General features: G+C 39.9%; 1 protein-coding gene across 8 annotated transcripts in view; it reads left to right on the plus strand.

Moving 5' to 3' along the window:
* SHANK2 (SH3 and multiple ankyrin repeat domains 2) overlaps positions 1-17920 on the plus strand; it is a 338288-nt gene that overhangs the window by 312932 nt on the left and 7436 nt on the right. For 7 of the 8 annotated variants that reach the window (XM_083748814.1, XM_083748807.1, XM_083748809.1 and 4 more), the window contains 2 exons: positions 2566-2677; positions 5327-7742. In XM_083748814.1, coding sequence (XP_083604940.1) covers positions 2566-2677; positions 5327-7742 — 2528 coding nt within the window. The remainder of the gene's footprint in view (positions 1-2565; positions 2678-5326; positions 7743-17920) is intronic. The other variant, XM_083748812.1, reaches the window with a different exon arrangement.

The following is a 17920-nucleotide window of genomic DNA, read 5'->3' on the forward strand; positions in this document are numbered from 1 at the left end:
CGGGTTGCGAATGTGATCCGTGCAGGAAGCACGTTCGCAACCTGCAGTACCGTGTCTGCGTACACGCAGGTTGCAATTCAGCGCTTCTGCGCATGCGCAAAGCGTGATTTAGCACTTATGGGCATTCGCAAGCACTGAAACCCAGAAGTAACCCATTCCGGTACTTCTGGGTTTGGCGCAGTGTGCAACCTGAAATCGCACAACCCAAAGCGCCTGTAACCCGAGGTATGACTGTATAAAAAACAGTATAGTGTAGTGGTTAAGAGCGGTGGACTCGTAATCTGGTGAACCGGGTTCGCTTCCCCGCTCCTCCACATGCAGCTGCTGGGTGACCTTGGCTAGTCACACTTCTCTGAAATCTATCAGCCCCACTCACCTCACAGAGTGTTTGTTGTGGGGGAGGAAGGGAAAGAAGATTGAGGTCAATGTGTTGTGGACTGTTGAGGTCACCTGAGAAGACTAGTGAGGTCTTCTAATAGAAGACGTTATCCTTTCACAGTATACCTTAGGTTGTTATCTCTTTATTACTCCCTGTAAAAGAACAAGGAAAACAAGTTTCTAGTTCTCTTCTGTGGTTTCTGAATAAATGTGATTGTATTGTATTGTAGAGTGTTTCCTTTTCCTGCTTATTCTTGGGTGCACTGCTAAACTTCCTTAGTCCTGGGAGCTCTGACACAAGTGGCACATACCAAGGTGCAGACAAGAAAGTGTCATGCAGGCCTAGTATAAGAAGAGACCCTTGGAGGGCGGATTCTGCAGTCTTTTGCTCTACTCTTGTCCAACAGTTTGTACCACCTGGCCAGTCCTCTGTGGATATGACCTCAATTCCCATACCTTTTCCTTAAGGAACCATGTATATCAAGGTGTCACGGGGACTTAACAATATACTTCTGTTTCTTCCTGGGGGGGGGGGGCGGGGAGAGATTGTTCATACCAGAGCTGAATACTAGCGCATTGTGGCTGTAGACCTGTTGATTTCTGGATAGCATGTTATGGCTTACTTGTTTATATTCCTTTTCCTACCTTGAGATGTTTAGGAGAGGTGTGCAGGATAATTATCTAATAATTGATGTCAGACACAAGTCAGGGTTTTGAATGGTGCCTTACCTGCTCTACATTAATGGCTTCTACTCTCAGTTCTTACTTTGCAATATTCTGGTCACCTATGTGTACGGTAGCACATACCACCATTTGAAGAAGATAACAATCCTTTCCTATAAGTGCTTTTCTTCAAAGGGGATGTCTGTTCTTAGACATACTGTAGTCCACAAATCCATTTGGTACCATTAGCCAGGTTTTCCTTCATCCCAGTTGTCCGGTTCTGAATAGATCCTTCACCTACCTATGTTTAACTTTGCTACTGCAAGTGACTGAGGAGGGCCTCTTGCAACACCTGATGCCACTATGAAAGGTTTTGTGAGCCATCATATGTGGCAGACAGGTATGGACAGTTCTGGAAGAAGATCAGTTGTAAGAAATAAACTTGTGATCCATAGAAATGGCTTTCTCTTTTGCCAGTTGAGTACAAATATAAAGCCTTCCATAGCAAAAGCTCATAGTTCACTAGTTTATCAAACCTTCCTTTTTGTGTTGCCGTTTTCCTGTGTAATATAGAAATAATCTGCCCAATTTCCCAAATATCCAATGAAACAAATATTTTGGATGTCTCAAAATAATGGCCAAATTGTGTAGAGTATAATGTATTTTTTCCCAAATTGTCACTTACTATTTGAAGTGAATATCAAAGCTAAGGCCAAGTTGACATGTTTCTTTGAAGTGTAACATGTATTTTGCCACTACCTGCTGTAAATGTTACCGTTCTGCTCCAGTAACATATAATCCATCTGCCTAGGCCAAATTACCTCATTACTAACCACACTATTCACATCTGCCCCAATCACCAGCATGCAATCTGTCCCTCCTGACATGGTCAGGAATAGAGATAGAAATAGAGATAAAGATATAGATAGACAGACAGATAGATATAAAGATATAGATAGATGATGATGATAGATAGATGATAGATAGATAGATGATAGATAGATAGATAGATAGATAGATAGATAGATAGATAGATGATAGAGATAGATAGATAGATAGATAGATAGATAGATAGATAGATAGATGATAGATAGATGATAGAGATAGATGATAGATAGATAGATGATAGATAGATAGATAGATAGATAGATGATAGATAGATAGATATTTAGATAGATAGATAGATAGATAGATAGATAGATAGATAGATAGATAGATAGATATAGATAGATAGATAGATAGATAGATAGATAGATAGATAGATAGATATAGATAGATGATAGATAGAGATAGATAGATAGATAGATGATAGATAGATAGATAGATAGATAGATAGATAGATAGATAGATAGATAGATGATAGATAGATAGATAGATAGATGATAGAATGGCATGAAAGTGACAATTAAGACATGGAGCCATACTGCCCAAGGTATTGTGTAAACCAGGTTTATATGTGAGAATGAAACAGAACATTAAATTATGGCTTCAGGTACAATTATTTTTTCTTTTTGTTTTTTGTAGTCTATGTATGAGAGACAAGGGATTGCTGTGATGCCACCAACAGTCCCTGGGAGTTCCCAAGGCCCGTTTCTGGGTGTACCACGAGGTACCGTGAGAAGACAAAAATCAATAGGTAAAATGAAACTTTCTACAAGTGACGTTTCATTATTTTCAACAATTGCTTACAGTGTTTGCTTCAAATGCATTTGTTCATGGGTTGATTTTGAGTCTTGATCAAATAGCCATTGCGTGAGAACAAACTGGCCCGTTCACATGTCATATTGAACCATAAAATAAGTTGTACTTTAATGTGAGAGAGTAGCATGCAATGCATGTTTGAGAAATGGCAGATATTTTGCTCCTCCCCCTCTGCTCCTGCTGCTGCCGCATTGCCGTGAAACAAGATGTGGTTTTGCTTCTCAAGTTCATCGTTTATTTTTATCCAAACAAACCATGAGCAGAAGCCAAGGTTTGTTATTGGCTTACCACTTTGGGGAAAACAAATTATGAGTCCAGGTTTAGACAACATGGCATACCAGACCATGGCTTGTTTCGCGGAAGCACAGCATGAGCAGCAGAAGAGCAAAGCATCTCTGCTTTTTAGAAGCATTCAGCAGCACATTCACATTAAACCATAGCTAGTTGTAACTAAGATATCATGTGACATGTGAACCAGGCCAGTCAGTAGCGGAGGAAGCCGCTCGGGCACTCGGAGTGGCAAACATGATGTGCACCCAGGGCCGGGGCCTCGCTACGTAGCACACATGTGCAGCGTCACTACATACGACACATGCACTGTATGTAGCGACGCCGCACAAGCGCGCTACATAGCAGTTTGCTGGTGGCAGGGTCCCGGGATCCTCTGCTCTCGGCTGCAGCCATGAACGGAGGATCCTCTACATGTGTCTGCAGCCGTAAGCAGAGGATCCGGGCACTGCACCACCAGCAAACCGCTACGTAGCGTGCTTGTGTTCGCGGCTGCAGCGGCATGATGGTTGCTCACGCCACCGCAGTGGGGTGCCGCCTTGTCACCCCTGGAGACATGGCACCGGGAGTGCACCCCCCCCCCCACACACACCCCATTGCCGACGCCACTGAGGCCAGTGTCTGTCAGTAACATTAACTGAATATTACAACTGGAATTTGTGCTCTTTGAAATATACAATTTCTTAAGTAATTCATTGCTTTTTAGCTTGTTTATTTCAAATATTTATTTACTGCTTAATATCAGAATTTCTTAGCATACAAAATGCATTTATAAATTACAAAATTAATAAGTAATGAAGTAACCAACAGCAGACAATCCCTATAAAGCATGGTAAAATCCAAACCAAATTTAATACACATTTAAATTTTATGTTTATTGAATCAAAAGCATCTACTTTTGCACATTTGAAAATGTTTTAGCATTCTGATTTCCATGTATAGAATTTTGTTTATATTACAATGCCAAATTCGTACTACAAAAAGAAGAAGAATTTTTAAAAAGACTATTGGTAAAAGTTACTCAGAGGTTAGTCTTAAATGAAATCATTCTTCTTTGCTAAAATTGTGTTTTATAATCTGTGTGTATGTGATAAGATGGTATTTTTGTTCAAAATAATGACAGAAAGCTTTAGGAAAATATATATTAATTGGTCCATTTTGCTGTAAAAGTATTTGGTTGTACAACAAGGAATTTAAAAAGAGTCAACATATGCTTTATGGAAATGTATTTTTCTGCAAAATGATGTTGTTTTAGTCATATTGGAAACTTAGTCAAAGGTCTTATTCCCCACAATTTCAATTGCTATTCTTGCTGTAATAGCAATGGCAAGCAGAGACCGAAAAGATACATTTAACACAAAACTTTAATTAGAATAGGTTGCAATATGGGAGCTAAAGCTGAGAGGCAACATTTTTCTTGTCCTTTCTTCTCCTTTATATTTGAAGGGATATTCTGTTCCCTGGTGAAATAATGAAGTTATTCTTTGCAACTCTCTACATAAAAATAGTTACGGGAAATACAGTGAAAGAAATGTATATTATCAGCTATTACAAGGAATAGCAATCAGCCCATAGCTTAGATAGACCCTCTTGCTGCTGTTGTTTCATCCTGAACACAAACCAGCAAGCCAGCTATATTAATTATTACTTCAGAGATTGTCTGTGTAAGGAGAGCATCTCTTTGCTCTGTCTGTACCAGAAAGTACCACAAGTAGCTTGTGAAGCCATTGCCTCATGCTGTGACCTGCCCTGGTTAGTGCTTCACGTCTAGCTTTCCAGCATGAAATCTAGCACCTCATACAACAGGTAGCAATCTCACTCCAAAGTTACATATGTTTGTTTGGAAGGTTGTTTCACAATGCCTCTCTATCCACTCTCTTTACCCATGTAGAAACATTGTTGTATCATGTTTCATGCATGGCCACCTATTCACAAATGCCAACATGCATACATTTATTTATTTTTAAGCTTTCCTTTCCTTTCTTCTTCCAGTCTTTCACAGCTTTTGGCTGACAACTTCCTTTTATGCACAGTTCATAAAAAACATTACTTTAGGGAAGCACAATTCTCTGTGCACATATATGTTAGAAAATGCTGGAAGATCAGCATAGGGACACTGAGGCAAGCCAAAATGTAAACTGAAGATCTAGTTGCAGACATATTCTAAAACCAAACCATGCATAGTAATATATAATACAGTATTTTCTGTACCTGGTTTACTATGTCTTTGGTGACAATGGATGATAATTAAAATTCAAGAGCAATTTAAAAATTGTAGCTTGTGATTTTTTTAAAGGGATAACAGAGGAAGAACGGCAATTTTTGGCTCCTCCCATGCTAAAATTTACCAGAAGTCTATCCATGCCAGACACCTCTGAAGATATCCCTCCTCCTCCACAGTCTTTACCTCCATCACCACCACCTCCATCTCCTTCTCTTTACAACTCCCCCAAATCTCCAGTGTCTAGAATATATGGGACAATTAAGCCTGCATTTAATCAGAATTCAGGTTCAAAGTTAGCTATTTCAGGTAGATGTGAAAATATGGGAACGGTGATAAGGGACAAAGGGATATATTACCGGAGAGAGATGGACCGTTATTCTCTAGATTCTGAGGACTTATATAGCAGAAATGCCTCAACTCAGGCAAGCTTCAGAAACAAGAGAGGTCAGATGCCGGAGAACCCATACTCTGAAGTTGGAAAAATAGCAAGCAAAGCAGTGTATGTCCCAGCCAAGCCAGCAAGACGGAAGGGAATGCTAGTGAAACAATCTAATGTTGAGGATAGTCCAGAAAAAACCTGCTCTATTCCAATTCCAACTATCATTGTTAAAGAGCCATCTACCAGCAGTAGTGGGAAAAGTAGTCAAGGAAGCAGCATGGAAATTGACCCACAGTCTTCAGAGCAACCAGGACAGCTCAGACCTGAAGATAACTTGACTGTCAGTAGTCCATTTGCAGCAGCCATTGCAGGGGCAGTGAGGGATAGGGAGAAAAGATTAGAAGCCAGGCGTAACTCTCCAGCTTTCCTTTCCACAGATTTGGGAGATGAGGATGTTGGGCTGTCGCCTCCAATGCCACGTTTGAGACAGTCTAAGTTTAGTGATGAGGGAATGTTTGGTAATGAAGACAACTTTAGGCAACTTGTATCACCATCTCCTATCCCAGCACCTAGAGAGCCTGAAAATATTTTTAATAGCAGTGAATCAAGTAATCAAAGTGATGCAAGGACACCAAACCCTTCAACCCCAACATCAATGGGTTCAGAAAATAATGTGTTGGCAACTCAGAATGCTGGTATGTCCAGTTTGGATAACTATGTTCATCCACTCACAGGGAAATTACTGGATCCAAATTCACCTTTAGCCCTTGCCCTTTCTGCCAGAGATAGAGCCATGAAGGAACAAACCCAGCAAATTCCAGGGAAAGGAGAATCTGGCAAAGCAGACCTTAATAAACCCCTTTATATAGATACAAAGATGAGGTCCAACATCGAAACTACATTTCCAGTGACAGCTACAATTGCTAGGCAAAATACGCGTGGTCCACTAAGGCGGCAGGAGACGGAGAACAAATATGAGACAGATACGGGGAAAGAGAGGAGGCCTGAAGAAAAGAAGAACATGCTGATCAATATTGTGGATACCTCACAGCAGAAGTCCGCTGGTTTGCTCATGGTTCATACGGTAGATACAGCACAGTCCAATGAGACCCCTGATGAAAAGGAAGAGGAAAGTGCTGAGATAGATGTGGATACTGAAAAGCCTCCACCAGAGGCACAGGAAAGTACAGAAACAGCAGAAAGTGGACCAGATGAAGCTGACATGCCTGAGCTACCTGCATCTCCCTGCAAAACTATTGTAGCAGTTGGCTCCGTTGATGATCCAATCATTTTACCGTTCCGTATCCCTCCACCCCCTTTAGCATCTGTTGATCTTGATGAAGATTTCATCTTTACTGAGCCATTACCACCGCCTTTAGAATTTGCTAACAGTTTTGATATCCCTGATGACCATTCTGTCCCAGGCTCTGCACTAACAGACTTGCTCAAACACAGAAAAAATGGAACTCCGCCTGCTTCATTAAATCCTACTCAACCCTCAAATTCAATAGACAGTAAGAAACCAGTGGGTCTTTCAAACTGTTTGCCTGCCTCATTTTTACCACCGCCTGAAAATTTTGATAACGTCACTGACTCTGGGATTGAAGAGGTGGACAGTCGAAGCAGTAGTGACCATCACCTAGAGACAACCAGCACTATCTCAACTGTGTCCAGCATCTCTACCTTATCCTCTGAAGGTGGTGAGAACTTGGATACTTGTACAGTCTATGCAGATGGGCAAACATTTCTGGTGGACAAACCCCCAGTACCTCCTAAACCAAAAATGAAGCCCATAATCAACAAAAGCAATGCACTTTACAAGGATGCGCTAATTGAAGAAACTGTAGATAGTTTTGTTATTCCTCCACCTGCCCCACCCCCACCTCCTATCAGCGCACAGCCCGGTATGGCTAAAGTTGTACAGCAAAGGACCTCTAAGCTATGGGGTGATGTAACGGAGGTTAAAAGCCCAGTTCTCTCAGGCCCAAAGGCTAATGTCATTAGTGAATTGAACTCAATACTGCAGCAAATGAACAGAGAGAAATCATCAAAGCCAGGGGAAGGATTGGAGTCACCTCCAGGAATAAAAACAGCAAGTCTTAGTACAAGGTAAATGCAACTAAATTATTTTTTAAGTCTATAGTGTCCATAAGTTTAAATTGCCTTTGCTTTCATTAATAATGTCTTAAATACCTTTTAATCTTATGTTTAAAATTCATGGTATTAATGCTCCAGTATTAATTTTTGACGCTCTTAAAAATCTACAAAATACGTTAATTGCTATTATCATTTTTCACCTTTGCCCTTCTTTGTTTATGATATTAACACGTATTGAAATATGCTATCTTTTACTATGCTGCCAGTTAAGAATCAATTTCACCTCTCCTTTTTAGAATCCCTAGTTATGTTTTTTATGGTTTACCCCTAACTTCTCCAAATTTAATGAAAAGGTTTCAAAGTGGCTCTAAGTGACAGCTGACTGGTTATAGTTCTGATTTAATTTCAAGTTGATATTGCTTCAGTAGTAGCTGTCTTATTTAGAATGTGTTGAGTAGTTTTGTGTGTTTTATTTTGCATGATACATATGTTTAGTTTACAATGCAGAGGGCTACATGTGGCGCTGCATGCATTTGCCAAGGTTTTCGTCTCCCTGCTGCAATCCATTACAACCTCCAACAAAGCACTCCTGAGAATCCAGTTGGAGGTGCAAGGAAAGAGAGAAATCAGCAGTCCCACATGCAAATGTAGAAGTGTTTTCTGCTCACACCTTTGGATCCCTGCCAGAATCTCTCTATGCTTTTTTAGTAAATGAAATAAAAATCTGTCCTTTATTTGATAACAAATATTCCAATGCAACTTTAGAAAAAACCAAAAGTGACACATTTAAGCTCAAAAATATTTATTTTATTGCATGGACTTCAGCACATGCAATCAAGGAGATGCACTAATGGACCATATTCTGGTTTCATTTTTTAAAATCAAGTTTCCTGCTGGATCATGCCAGTGGGCCATTTGGTCTAGCATTTAGTTCTCACACTGTGCACATTCAGTTGTTCCAGTAAAGCGATCAACGTACATTAATGATTCGTTGTTTGAGCTGTTTGGTTTTAATTTTTGGAAGAAGAGTAGTCACAAAGCCTGTCCTTTAGTCTTTTCTAGGGTGGCCAGAGACAAAGGATACAAGGGCTTTTGCACCTCTCTCAATTGTGGAATTTTGTTGTGTGCATCTTATCATGCAGGGGTGAAAGCAGCTGCACTTTCAAAAATTTCATTTTCTACACAGCTATTAAAAATGTGAGAGTTCTGTCATCCTCTCCTCTTCATCAGAGCATACAACTACCATGGTGAATAATACATTACTTTTTTAAAACTTTTTTTTAACAAAAATGTTCTCCATGGTGGTAGTATATGGTGAGGGTCAGCTTTTGCATCCCATCTTGAACCACCCTGCCTTACAGCCAGTACCACTGAAAGACTGCATTTGACAGACATATTTTTAAAGTCAATATTGTGAAATTTATTGAGCCTTTGGATGGATTTGTTGCACTTGCTGTGATAGGTTCTAGGACTTTCAACTGAAGGTGGCGACCCATGATAGCAGAACAGTAGAGTGGTGTAAGAAACCCCAAACTCTGAATGTACCATTTTTTACCTGTTGTTGAATGTGCCTATTTTTACCTGTTGTTAGCCGCTCTGAGCCCGGCTTTGGCCGGGGAGGGTAAGATACAAATAAAAACTATATATTATTATTACCAGGACCTGTTTCCTAGCAAAGTTCAAGCTTCAGCTACATGGGGACAGGTTTTATGTGGTAGAGCAGGGGTGTCCAACAGGTAGATCACGATCTACTGGTAGAGTGCATGGGGTCTGTGGTCGATCGCGGTCGATCGTGGAACCCTCCCCCCCAAAAAAAGAAAGCTCAACAACTTTGGTAGATCACTGCCAGTTTTTTTAATAGTAAGAGTAGATCTCAGTCTCTTGAAAGTTGGACTTGCCTGTGGTAGAGAATTGTCATGAGTCCCTCTGCCCATTACCATACATCTTATTGTATAATACAAATGATCCACAGGGATCCTATGTGCACAGACACTCAATTCTTGTGTCAGTTCTCCCTCAAACTAGGGATGACATACCAGTGGGACAGTGATGAAATTTCTATGTGGAGCTTCCATATCATGTTACTTTAGGGGTTGAAAAGAGGGGGGGGGGTGCTGTGCTGCTTCTCCAATGTATTAAGCGAAGTGAACATCTAAACCACAAATGGATACCTAAAAATTAAACTCCGGTTAGTGAATCTAGCAGTTCTTATTTGTTCTTCCCTTTCATTTAGCAATCTGATTTACCAGTGAATAGGCAAAGGGTTCATAAGGTGTACTCTCTGTAAAGTATTTATTTTATTTATTTCACTCCTGCCTTTTTATAAAACATAACTTTTAGGTGTAGGAAGGACACAATTTTTTTACTAATTTCCCCCTTCCCCTTGAAAATATGGTCCAGAAGATTTGTGGACCTTCCAGAACAGTGTTGTGGCTATGGGAAGAAGTGGGGTGGGATCATACAAAGGGCCTCAGCCATTTCTCCCAGTTCCAGTAGAAATCTTCTCTGGATCTCGATCCTTTCCATATATGGAAGGAGCCCTTCTGTTCAGGAAAGGCTGAATCAGAACCAAACTTGTAATATCAAAAGTACTGCTAAGTTTCTGTTACTCTATAAATTTACAATGCTCTCCCTGTTCCAGGGGTCTGTTGACACTCAGAGGTGCACATGGAATTCCAAAAAATAAATAAATAATGATGATGGTTTCCATTAGTTTCAATGGAGGGAACTAAAAGACAACAGGATTTACTCTTTCTGTTCCTGGCTTAGGTCACAGAGTGAGGAAAATCCAAAGGCATGGAGAGTCATACCCACAAGAGCTTGCTAAATCATGAAGTTTAAGTAATAATCAAAATGTGGCTAGCTTTCTGCTTGTTGTAGAGATGTGAACAGTATGGTTTGTGTGTCTTCAGTGTGTGTTAGCAGTATTTGGAAATTATAATATTGGAAAGCGTATGTAGAGTTGACAGTCAAATTTGCCATGACATTTGTGGCTTTCAGTAAGGAAATGTAGCAATCCTAACAGTATACTGGAGTGTTGATTAACTTTGCAACTTTTAGTGTAGTATGAAGATTCATTTAATTTTAATAAGCAAATTAAGGTAATTTCTTCCTGTGCTGCATACTTATTAAAAATTTGTCCACTCAGCTGGCAGTGCAAGTCCCAATTATAAACTAGCTTAAATGTTAAGGTACTTCACAGTAATTGTATAAGTGTGAGTCTTTCCTATGGTGCCAGTACACTCACCTTTTAATCAGATTTCCCTAATGGAGTATAGCAAATATAACATAGCTAAAACATATGAATTAAACTAGACAGAATTAAGGTAGTTTAAAGAAAAATGATGCCGCTCTATATTGACTATGTCATTGTCAATTTTACAAGCTTACCTTGTAGTATCATTTGGATACAGATTTCCCTGAAAACTGTTTATTTTTCCACATTGCTATAGTTTGTAAGTGCTAGAAATAAAAATCTGTATACTTCCATATACCGATATTTGAACAATGGAATGGTTTTTCCCTTACTGACTTTTATGTCATATTTCAAGAAGTAAAACCCAGGACACCCTGAATGTTTGTTGTTGAGCTTTTTTTTTTTTTTACAAAGAAGCCACGACATAGTCAAGGGGGGCAGTAAAGCAATACAATTACTTTACTAGCTGGCCAGTCACATCGGTTATGCCCCCCCCCCCAAAGTCTTGGCTACACCCATACATGTGTGCATTAGAAGGTTTTCTGAGTGTACAAAGCCTTGAAAAGTGCTATTGGAGAGTGCTCTCACAAATTTACATGCACACAAACACACACCCAGCAATTCACACATTCAGCAATTGCTTCTTGCTCCAGGCAAGTGTATAAAGGGCAAAATTAAGAGTGCTCTTCCTCCCTCCCTCACACACACACACACACACACACACACTTGAAAAGATATAACCAGCCTACCTCCATACCAGTCTTAAGAGTTTGGATGTTTCCAAACAAGTTTTCCACCCTTTGGAGGAAAAAATATATATTTCAACTACTATGCATTTCAAAGACATGTGTGTGTGCGCGTGTGTGTTGAAATTATGCCATCAAAACCAAGTGCATAGTAAAATTGCCAAAATAAAAAAATTAAGTCCTTAGCTGAATTCAATCTGTAAATGATAAGCATAAAAAATCAGTCCCTGAGCAGATGGGTTCGTTTTTGTTCTTTGTATTCCCATTCTGCTTTAAGCTGTTTATGGGAAGAAATTGGGTGTCCTTGCCACATAATCTTTGTTAAATCAATCTTACAAAAAGCAAATTATAAAGACCTTGCAAAAGCCTGTTGATTATCAGAGAGCAGCTGTTTGAGCTCCTTCTCCCCAGCTTTTATTATAAACTCTGTACTCCCTACCACCACCACCCATTCATAAATACGCAGGTAAATACATTAGCAAGAAAATAAGCAGGTTAATCTACCTCTGAACCAAATAGTTGTATTAAAACAGAATGATCAAGTATCCACTGAATGATTACTGTATCAATAGAGTAAAGGAGGTAACTGTGAAGAGGGAAAGAAAGGGGCAGGAAGCATCTTGAACAGTTTAGGCTGGAACCAGCATCTGTTATCCTGGAGGTTTATTCTAATCCATAATGATATTACGAGTCTACCGGTCGTGTTACTGAGATTTAACAATAGTTGCAGGGTTGCCAGCCTGAAACTGTTGACTTAATATCTTATTCAGGGAAGATTCTGTTCTTCTGACACTCTTTTGTACACTAGTGATATTTTTTACTATGTGTCCTCAGTCCTTCCTGAAGCCAGGAGGTATTCAAGTGTTTCATTGCCATGCATTAATATACTGAGTTGTAAATGTTTCATTGTCAACACAATTTTGCCCCAGACAGGTAAGTGAAAAGTAAATCAAGAAGATGAGTATATGCATTGGCAGATGTTGAATTGGTCCCCTTTGAACTTCATAACCTTAGAGTTTCATAAATAACCCAACAATCAGAGAGGTGTTTTTTTTAAAGCTGAACTTTGTTACATCCTTTATTTCACTTCATCTTGTTAACTGTTTGTCGGCCAATTTTGCAGATGCTTTTGCTTTGTAACTCTACAGTGTCTCAGTCATTCCATTTTGTCATTTTATTTGCTCTCATGACTGCCGTTAACAGAAGAGGGGCATTCTGAAGTGCCATGAAGTAAGTGATGACCAAAGGGGGGTTATTTGGGGTTTGTTTCTTTTTTTAATCCATGCATTGGTTCACATTAGTTACTTTTTGTTTGTTTTTCATTCATAGTTTGGATTAGATATTTCTCCTATCCAGAAGTGGTAGCCATTCTTTAAAATTCACCATAGGTCTTCATCATTAGACCATTTCTTACATAACTTTCACCAGATAGTACTCCTGTTAGGTATCATTCATCAAGAAACAGGAAAAGGGTGCAGGTAACTTTAAGGACATTTTCTATGAGTTCTGGGTGTGGTTTTCCAGGCTCATTAGCACAGCTGGTGACGTGTATAAAGAGAAGAAGTTGCAGTTTGCAACTGCCTGCAGAAAGAGAACACCCACATGCTTTGTGTTTGTTGTTTGTATAGCCATAATAAAACTCTTGTTTGAGTGTTTTACACCAGTCTTGTGGTTCTGTCATCTGCCACCAGGGAAAATTTGCCTCCAACAACTACAACTCATTGATTTCAACAAGGCTTAGGCATGGCTGAATTTTATCCTTTGGCTCAATTCCTCATATTTTAATTTAATTTTTTTTTAACTCTAGTTAGTGTGTAGTTAAAAAATAAATAAATAAAAATATGAGGAATTGAGCAAAAGGATAAAATTCAGCCATGTCTAAGCCTTGTTGAAATCAATGACACAGTCAAATGCTTAATTTATATTGCATTGTACTTGTAAAGCCTCTTACCTAGTGTCAGTGATGACTGGTGCCCATTGGGAATGATAGGGCAGAAGGCCAGGTGACCAACAGTAGATAGAGCCAGAGCCAGTGATTGGCAGAGCCATCCCCTAACTGGTTAAAAGTTGAACGTCAAACAGGTGGCTGAGAGCAGAATGAGGTTGATGGGCAATGCCCATTAACCCCAATGGACCAACCTCCACTGCCTAGTATGGTGGCATGAACTATTGGCACAAACGATTAAGTTATTGTTCAGGTTGCTGAAAGTTTCAGTTCAATTTCCGTGAGGGAAAGGGAGAGTGTCAGTTTGGTTGGGAGTAAGAAGTTGCACGGGGGCAGACTTAGGACTGAAAATAGGTCCTGGGTTGTAGAGAAATTAATGGACAGAAAATTTAGAGGCAAGGAATCCGAAGGAAGGCTCTGAGGAAGACAATCTTGAAAGTAAAGTAAGCGGAGAATGAGGTAAGGTGCAAAGATGACAGAACTGTGGCAAAAGTGGTCTCTGAAGAAACTTCACATAGCTTATGTCACTCCTGACATATGCTGTAGAAGGAGAGCTAGGTAGGCTAGTTAAGAAAAATGTAGGTTAACAAAGTAGCTGTGAGGTCTATAACAGCCTTCATCAAACTGGTGCCTTCCATATGTTTTGGACTACAGCTCCCATGAGCCCCAGCCAGCATGGGCAGGTTGGCAAAGACTTATCTAGAATCTAGATACACCAAGAAAATTCTGCCAGTTATTGCTTCTGCCTTTAGTGTAGCGTTGTGAACTGGCAACAAGTATCAATAAGCAGTGCAGGTGACTGTATTTCACATATTGAGATTTTCTAGGCAGCCATTTCTTCTAGTCTATGATTGTATCGCACATAATTACGATGACAGAGAAGCCTCTGGTATTTGTTGGCTGAGCTGGTGCAAACTCATGCACTTTCCCAACTGCCAAGGAAACAGTGTTGTCAGAATATTTTCTGAGGCAAGGAGGACCTCTGAAGAAATTGCATAATGCTTAAGAACTAGAAGGTCTATGGGGGAAGAGAGATGAATGTTGTGGAGAATCTGCACATGCAGCAGATTGGCTAAAGCAGTGGGACAAAGTAGGCAGTGCATTAAAAAGCAGAGGTCTGAGGAAACGATGGGTGGGGAAGGGATGGGAGTTTCAGAAAACAAGAGCCAATGAAAACTTCAGATGGGGCCTAGGAACAATAGTGGCAAGACAGAAGTCTGAGTGTCACTTCTGGAGGGCTGGAGACTATGCTGGGTTGAAGAATATCAAAGGGGCACAGGTTTGCTAACCTATACTTCAGGTTGTAATGGAACTGCTATACATTTAAGACATACCGTACATAGATTGGAATTTGTGTTAGTGGTGGCATCTGCTGACTCCACCTCCCCACCTCCCACCAAAGCTGGGGTTGCATGGCTTACCAGGTTACATGTCTGTAGCGTTGGCTTCCAGGTTCCCCTCCCAGAGAAGTGGTCACAACCAGCTTCCACGAAAATCTCGCCAGAACTCAGAAGCCTACACTGCAGTTGCTTCTTCTGTGAGATGTTCTGGGTTCCAAGCACTCTTGGAGGAAACGGATTTTCTAGATCCATTTCAGTCAGCATTTAGGCCCAGCTTTGGCACAGAAACTACATTATGATCTCTGTCAGGAAAGAAATGTGTTCTGGTCAATTATCAACTTCTCAGTGGCTTTTGATACTATAAACCATGGTATCCTTCTGGAGTGGTTGTTTGAATTAGGGGTGTGTGGCACCGCTTTGTGGTGGTTCTGGTCTTACTTGGATGGTCATTTCCAGAGGGAGATGCCGGGGTTTGCTCTTTGGTCCTGTAGAATCTTCAGTGTAGAGTTCCTTGGGGTTCAATTTTATCCCCTATGCTGTTTAACATCTACATGAAACCCCTGAGTGAAGATACAGAATTTTGGAGTATGTCATCAGCAATATGCTGGTGACACATAGCTCTACTTCTCCTTTGCATCTGCAGGTGTGGCAGTGGATGTGCTGGACTGATGTCTTGCCTCAGTTATGGACTGGATGAGAGCCAATAAATCGAGGCTCAATCCAGATAAGACAGAGGCACTGTTAGTGGATAGTCCCTGGATCGGATGAATGGGAGATTTCCTGCTTTTGATGGGGTTACACTCCCTCTGAAAGAGTGGTCTCAGTGGTCTCAGTGGCGTGGAGTGCCTTCCATCAGCTTCAGCTTGAGGCCCAGCTACACCCCTATCTGGACAGGGATAGCCTAACGTCTGTTGTATATGCTCTGGTAACCGCTAGGTTAGATTACTGCAACACATTATACGTAGGGCTGCCACTAAAGACTGTTTGGAAACTTCAGCAGGTGCAGAATTCGGCATCCAGCTTGCTCGCCAGAGCAAGACAGCTTGAGCTGCAAAATGACAGCCACTTGAAAGGGGACTGATTGCAGAAGTTGGGGGAAGAGACCTTCAACACAAATTCAGGATTTCCTCCCAATGCAAACAGCCGCTTCAAATGTATTATTTTGGTCATGACTCCAGCAGGGAAATAATAATTTAATCTCTCACTCTCCCCACCCACCGACTGCTGCAATCTTGATCATTATAAGCCCCACACCAGGTGGCTATTATTTGAATTATTTAAAATGCATATTAAAATAAAGATGAGCATCATGTACAGTTTGGCTCTACATCCTGTGGTCCTAAGTTCACTTACTAAATAGCAAATTCCATTGAATTCATGAGAACTTTCTTATGAGTAAACATACATAGGATCACATTGTACATCTTATAAAGATGTTTGGGCAACAGTTTGGCATATAAATGACTCTTGTGTCCATGTAGTTCTTTGTAGCAGGAAAAAAAACCACCTTGTATATTGAAGCTTTCTGCTATTTAGGGCTGGGCAGTGTCTGATTTTCAACATTGTGATATATCACAAGCTAAACATCACAATATACTGATATATCACAATGTCTGAAACAAGGATGGAGCTATGTAGAGGCATTGGCTGGCTTCATGGTTTTTCCCATACTGTAATTTTTTCATAGCATGCATGCGCACACACACATATTGTGATTCACGATACACTGCCAGGTCAAAAATTATGAAACTGATATCACTATATGGATTTCAAACTGGTTTTGGGCATGTTGATATATCGCCCAGTCCTACTGCTAGTAAACGTTTGTTTAAAATGTAGTACTATATTTAAATCCTATTAAAATGGCTCAAAATAACTTAATAGGAATTCATGCCTACAGACTGCTTTTCCTGGGAAAATTCAGTGATGTGACACAGTAATTACATATTGTGAAATAATCTAAGACAACATAATGTGTATTGCAATCAGAGAAATCAAAGTAAGTGAATATTTGCAACAAAATATCACTGTATGCTTATTCCTAATAGAGCCAGCTTTTCATATATATATATATTCCTGACAATATAAAAAGCCATATTAGAAAAGTAAATTTGGTTGGAAAGAATTGTCTCTAGTCTAATAGCCACTCATTGACAATTTACAGAAAAGGGTATAGTCCGAAGTTGCTAACAGATACTTTATTTCTCACAGCTATGGATGTGGATGTGTTTGATATTTCTAGAAGAAACTCTTTCCCCGCTTCTGACAATCAATATTTTAAACAGCTCAATTTAGTATTTTTTTATTTCTGAAAGATTTTTTTAAAATCCCTAACTCCTCTGTGTTTAAAATGCACAGCTTTGGTCTGGATGTCATTTAATGTAATTTTTTTATATAAATCATTATTTTGGGTAAATTTTCAGGTCCTTTGTGTTTGAATTACAAATCAATAACCTTTGACCAATGTTTCTCTCACTGTGATTCTAAAATAATTATCACAAATTCAAAGAAACTATTTAGACATGCTGGGAATTGTAAGCGCTGGTGATTCGTATTTGGCGTTTTTCCTGCAGCACTTCTGTCAAAGAGAGAAGCTACTTTTAAAACTTAACAGATGTTTCCAACTTGGCAGTGGAAAGTGCAGCATTAAATACTTCCAAGTTGTCTTCTTCCTCCCATTCACCTAAATAGCTTCATGGGCAAAGTCTCCTCAGGCTACATTTTCAAGTCTGAGACATGTTTTCCTTTCTGCCAGAGAATGTGGTACATACCCCATTGTCCTGTTTGTTAGCATGCCATCAAAGGCATGTTGTCACTATAGACATGTAGTATGGTGTGTCATAAGGCCAGAAGCAATGCACAGAAAGGAAGAAATGAGCCTGCATGTGCTGTGCACATTTTGACCCATCTCCTTAGTCTTTTTATTCTCTGAGATAACAATCTGCTAAGAATGTAAAACAAGA

The sequence above is a fragment of the Podarcis gaigeae genome (genome assembly GCF_964106915.1).
Source record: "Podarcis gaigeae genome assembly, chromosome: 1".
Lineage (NCBI taxonomy): Eukaryota > Metazoa > Chordata > Lepidosauria > Squamata > Lacertidae > Podarcis > Podarcis gaigeae.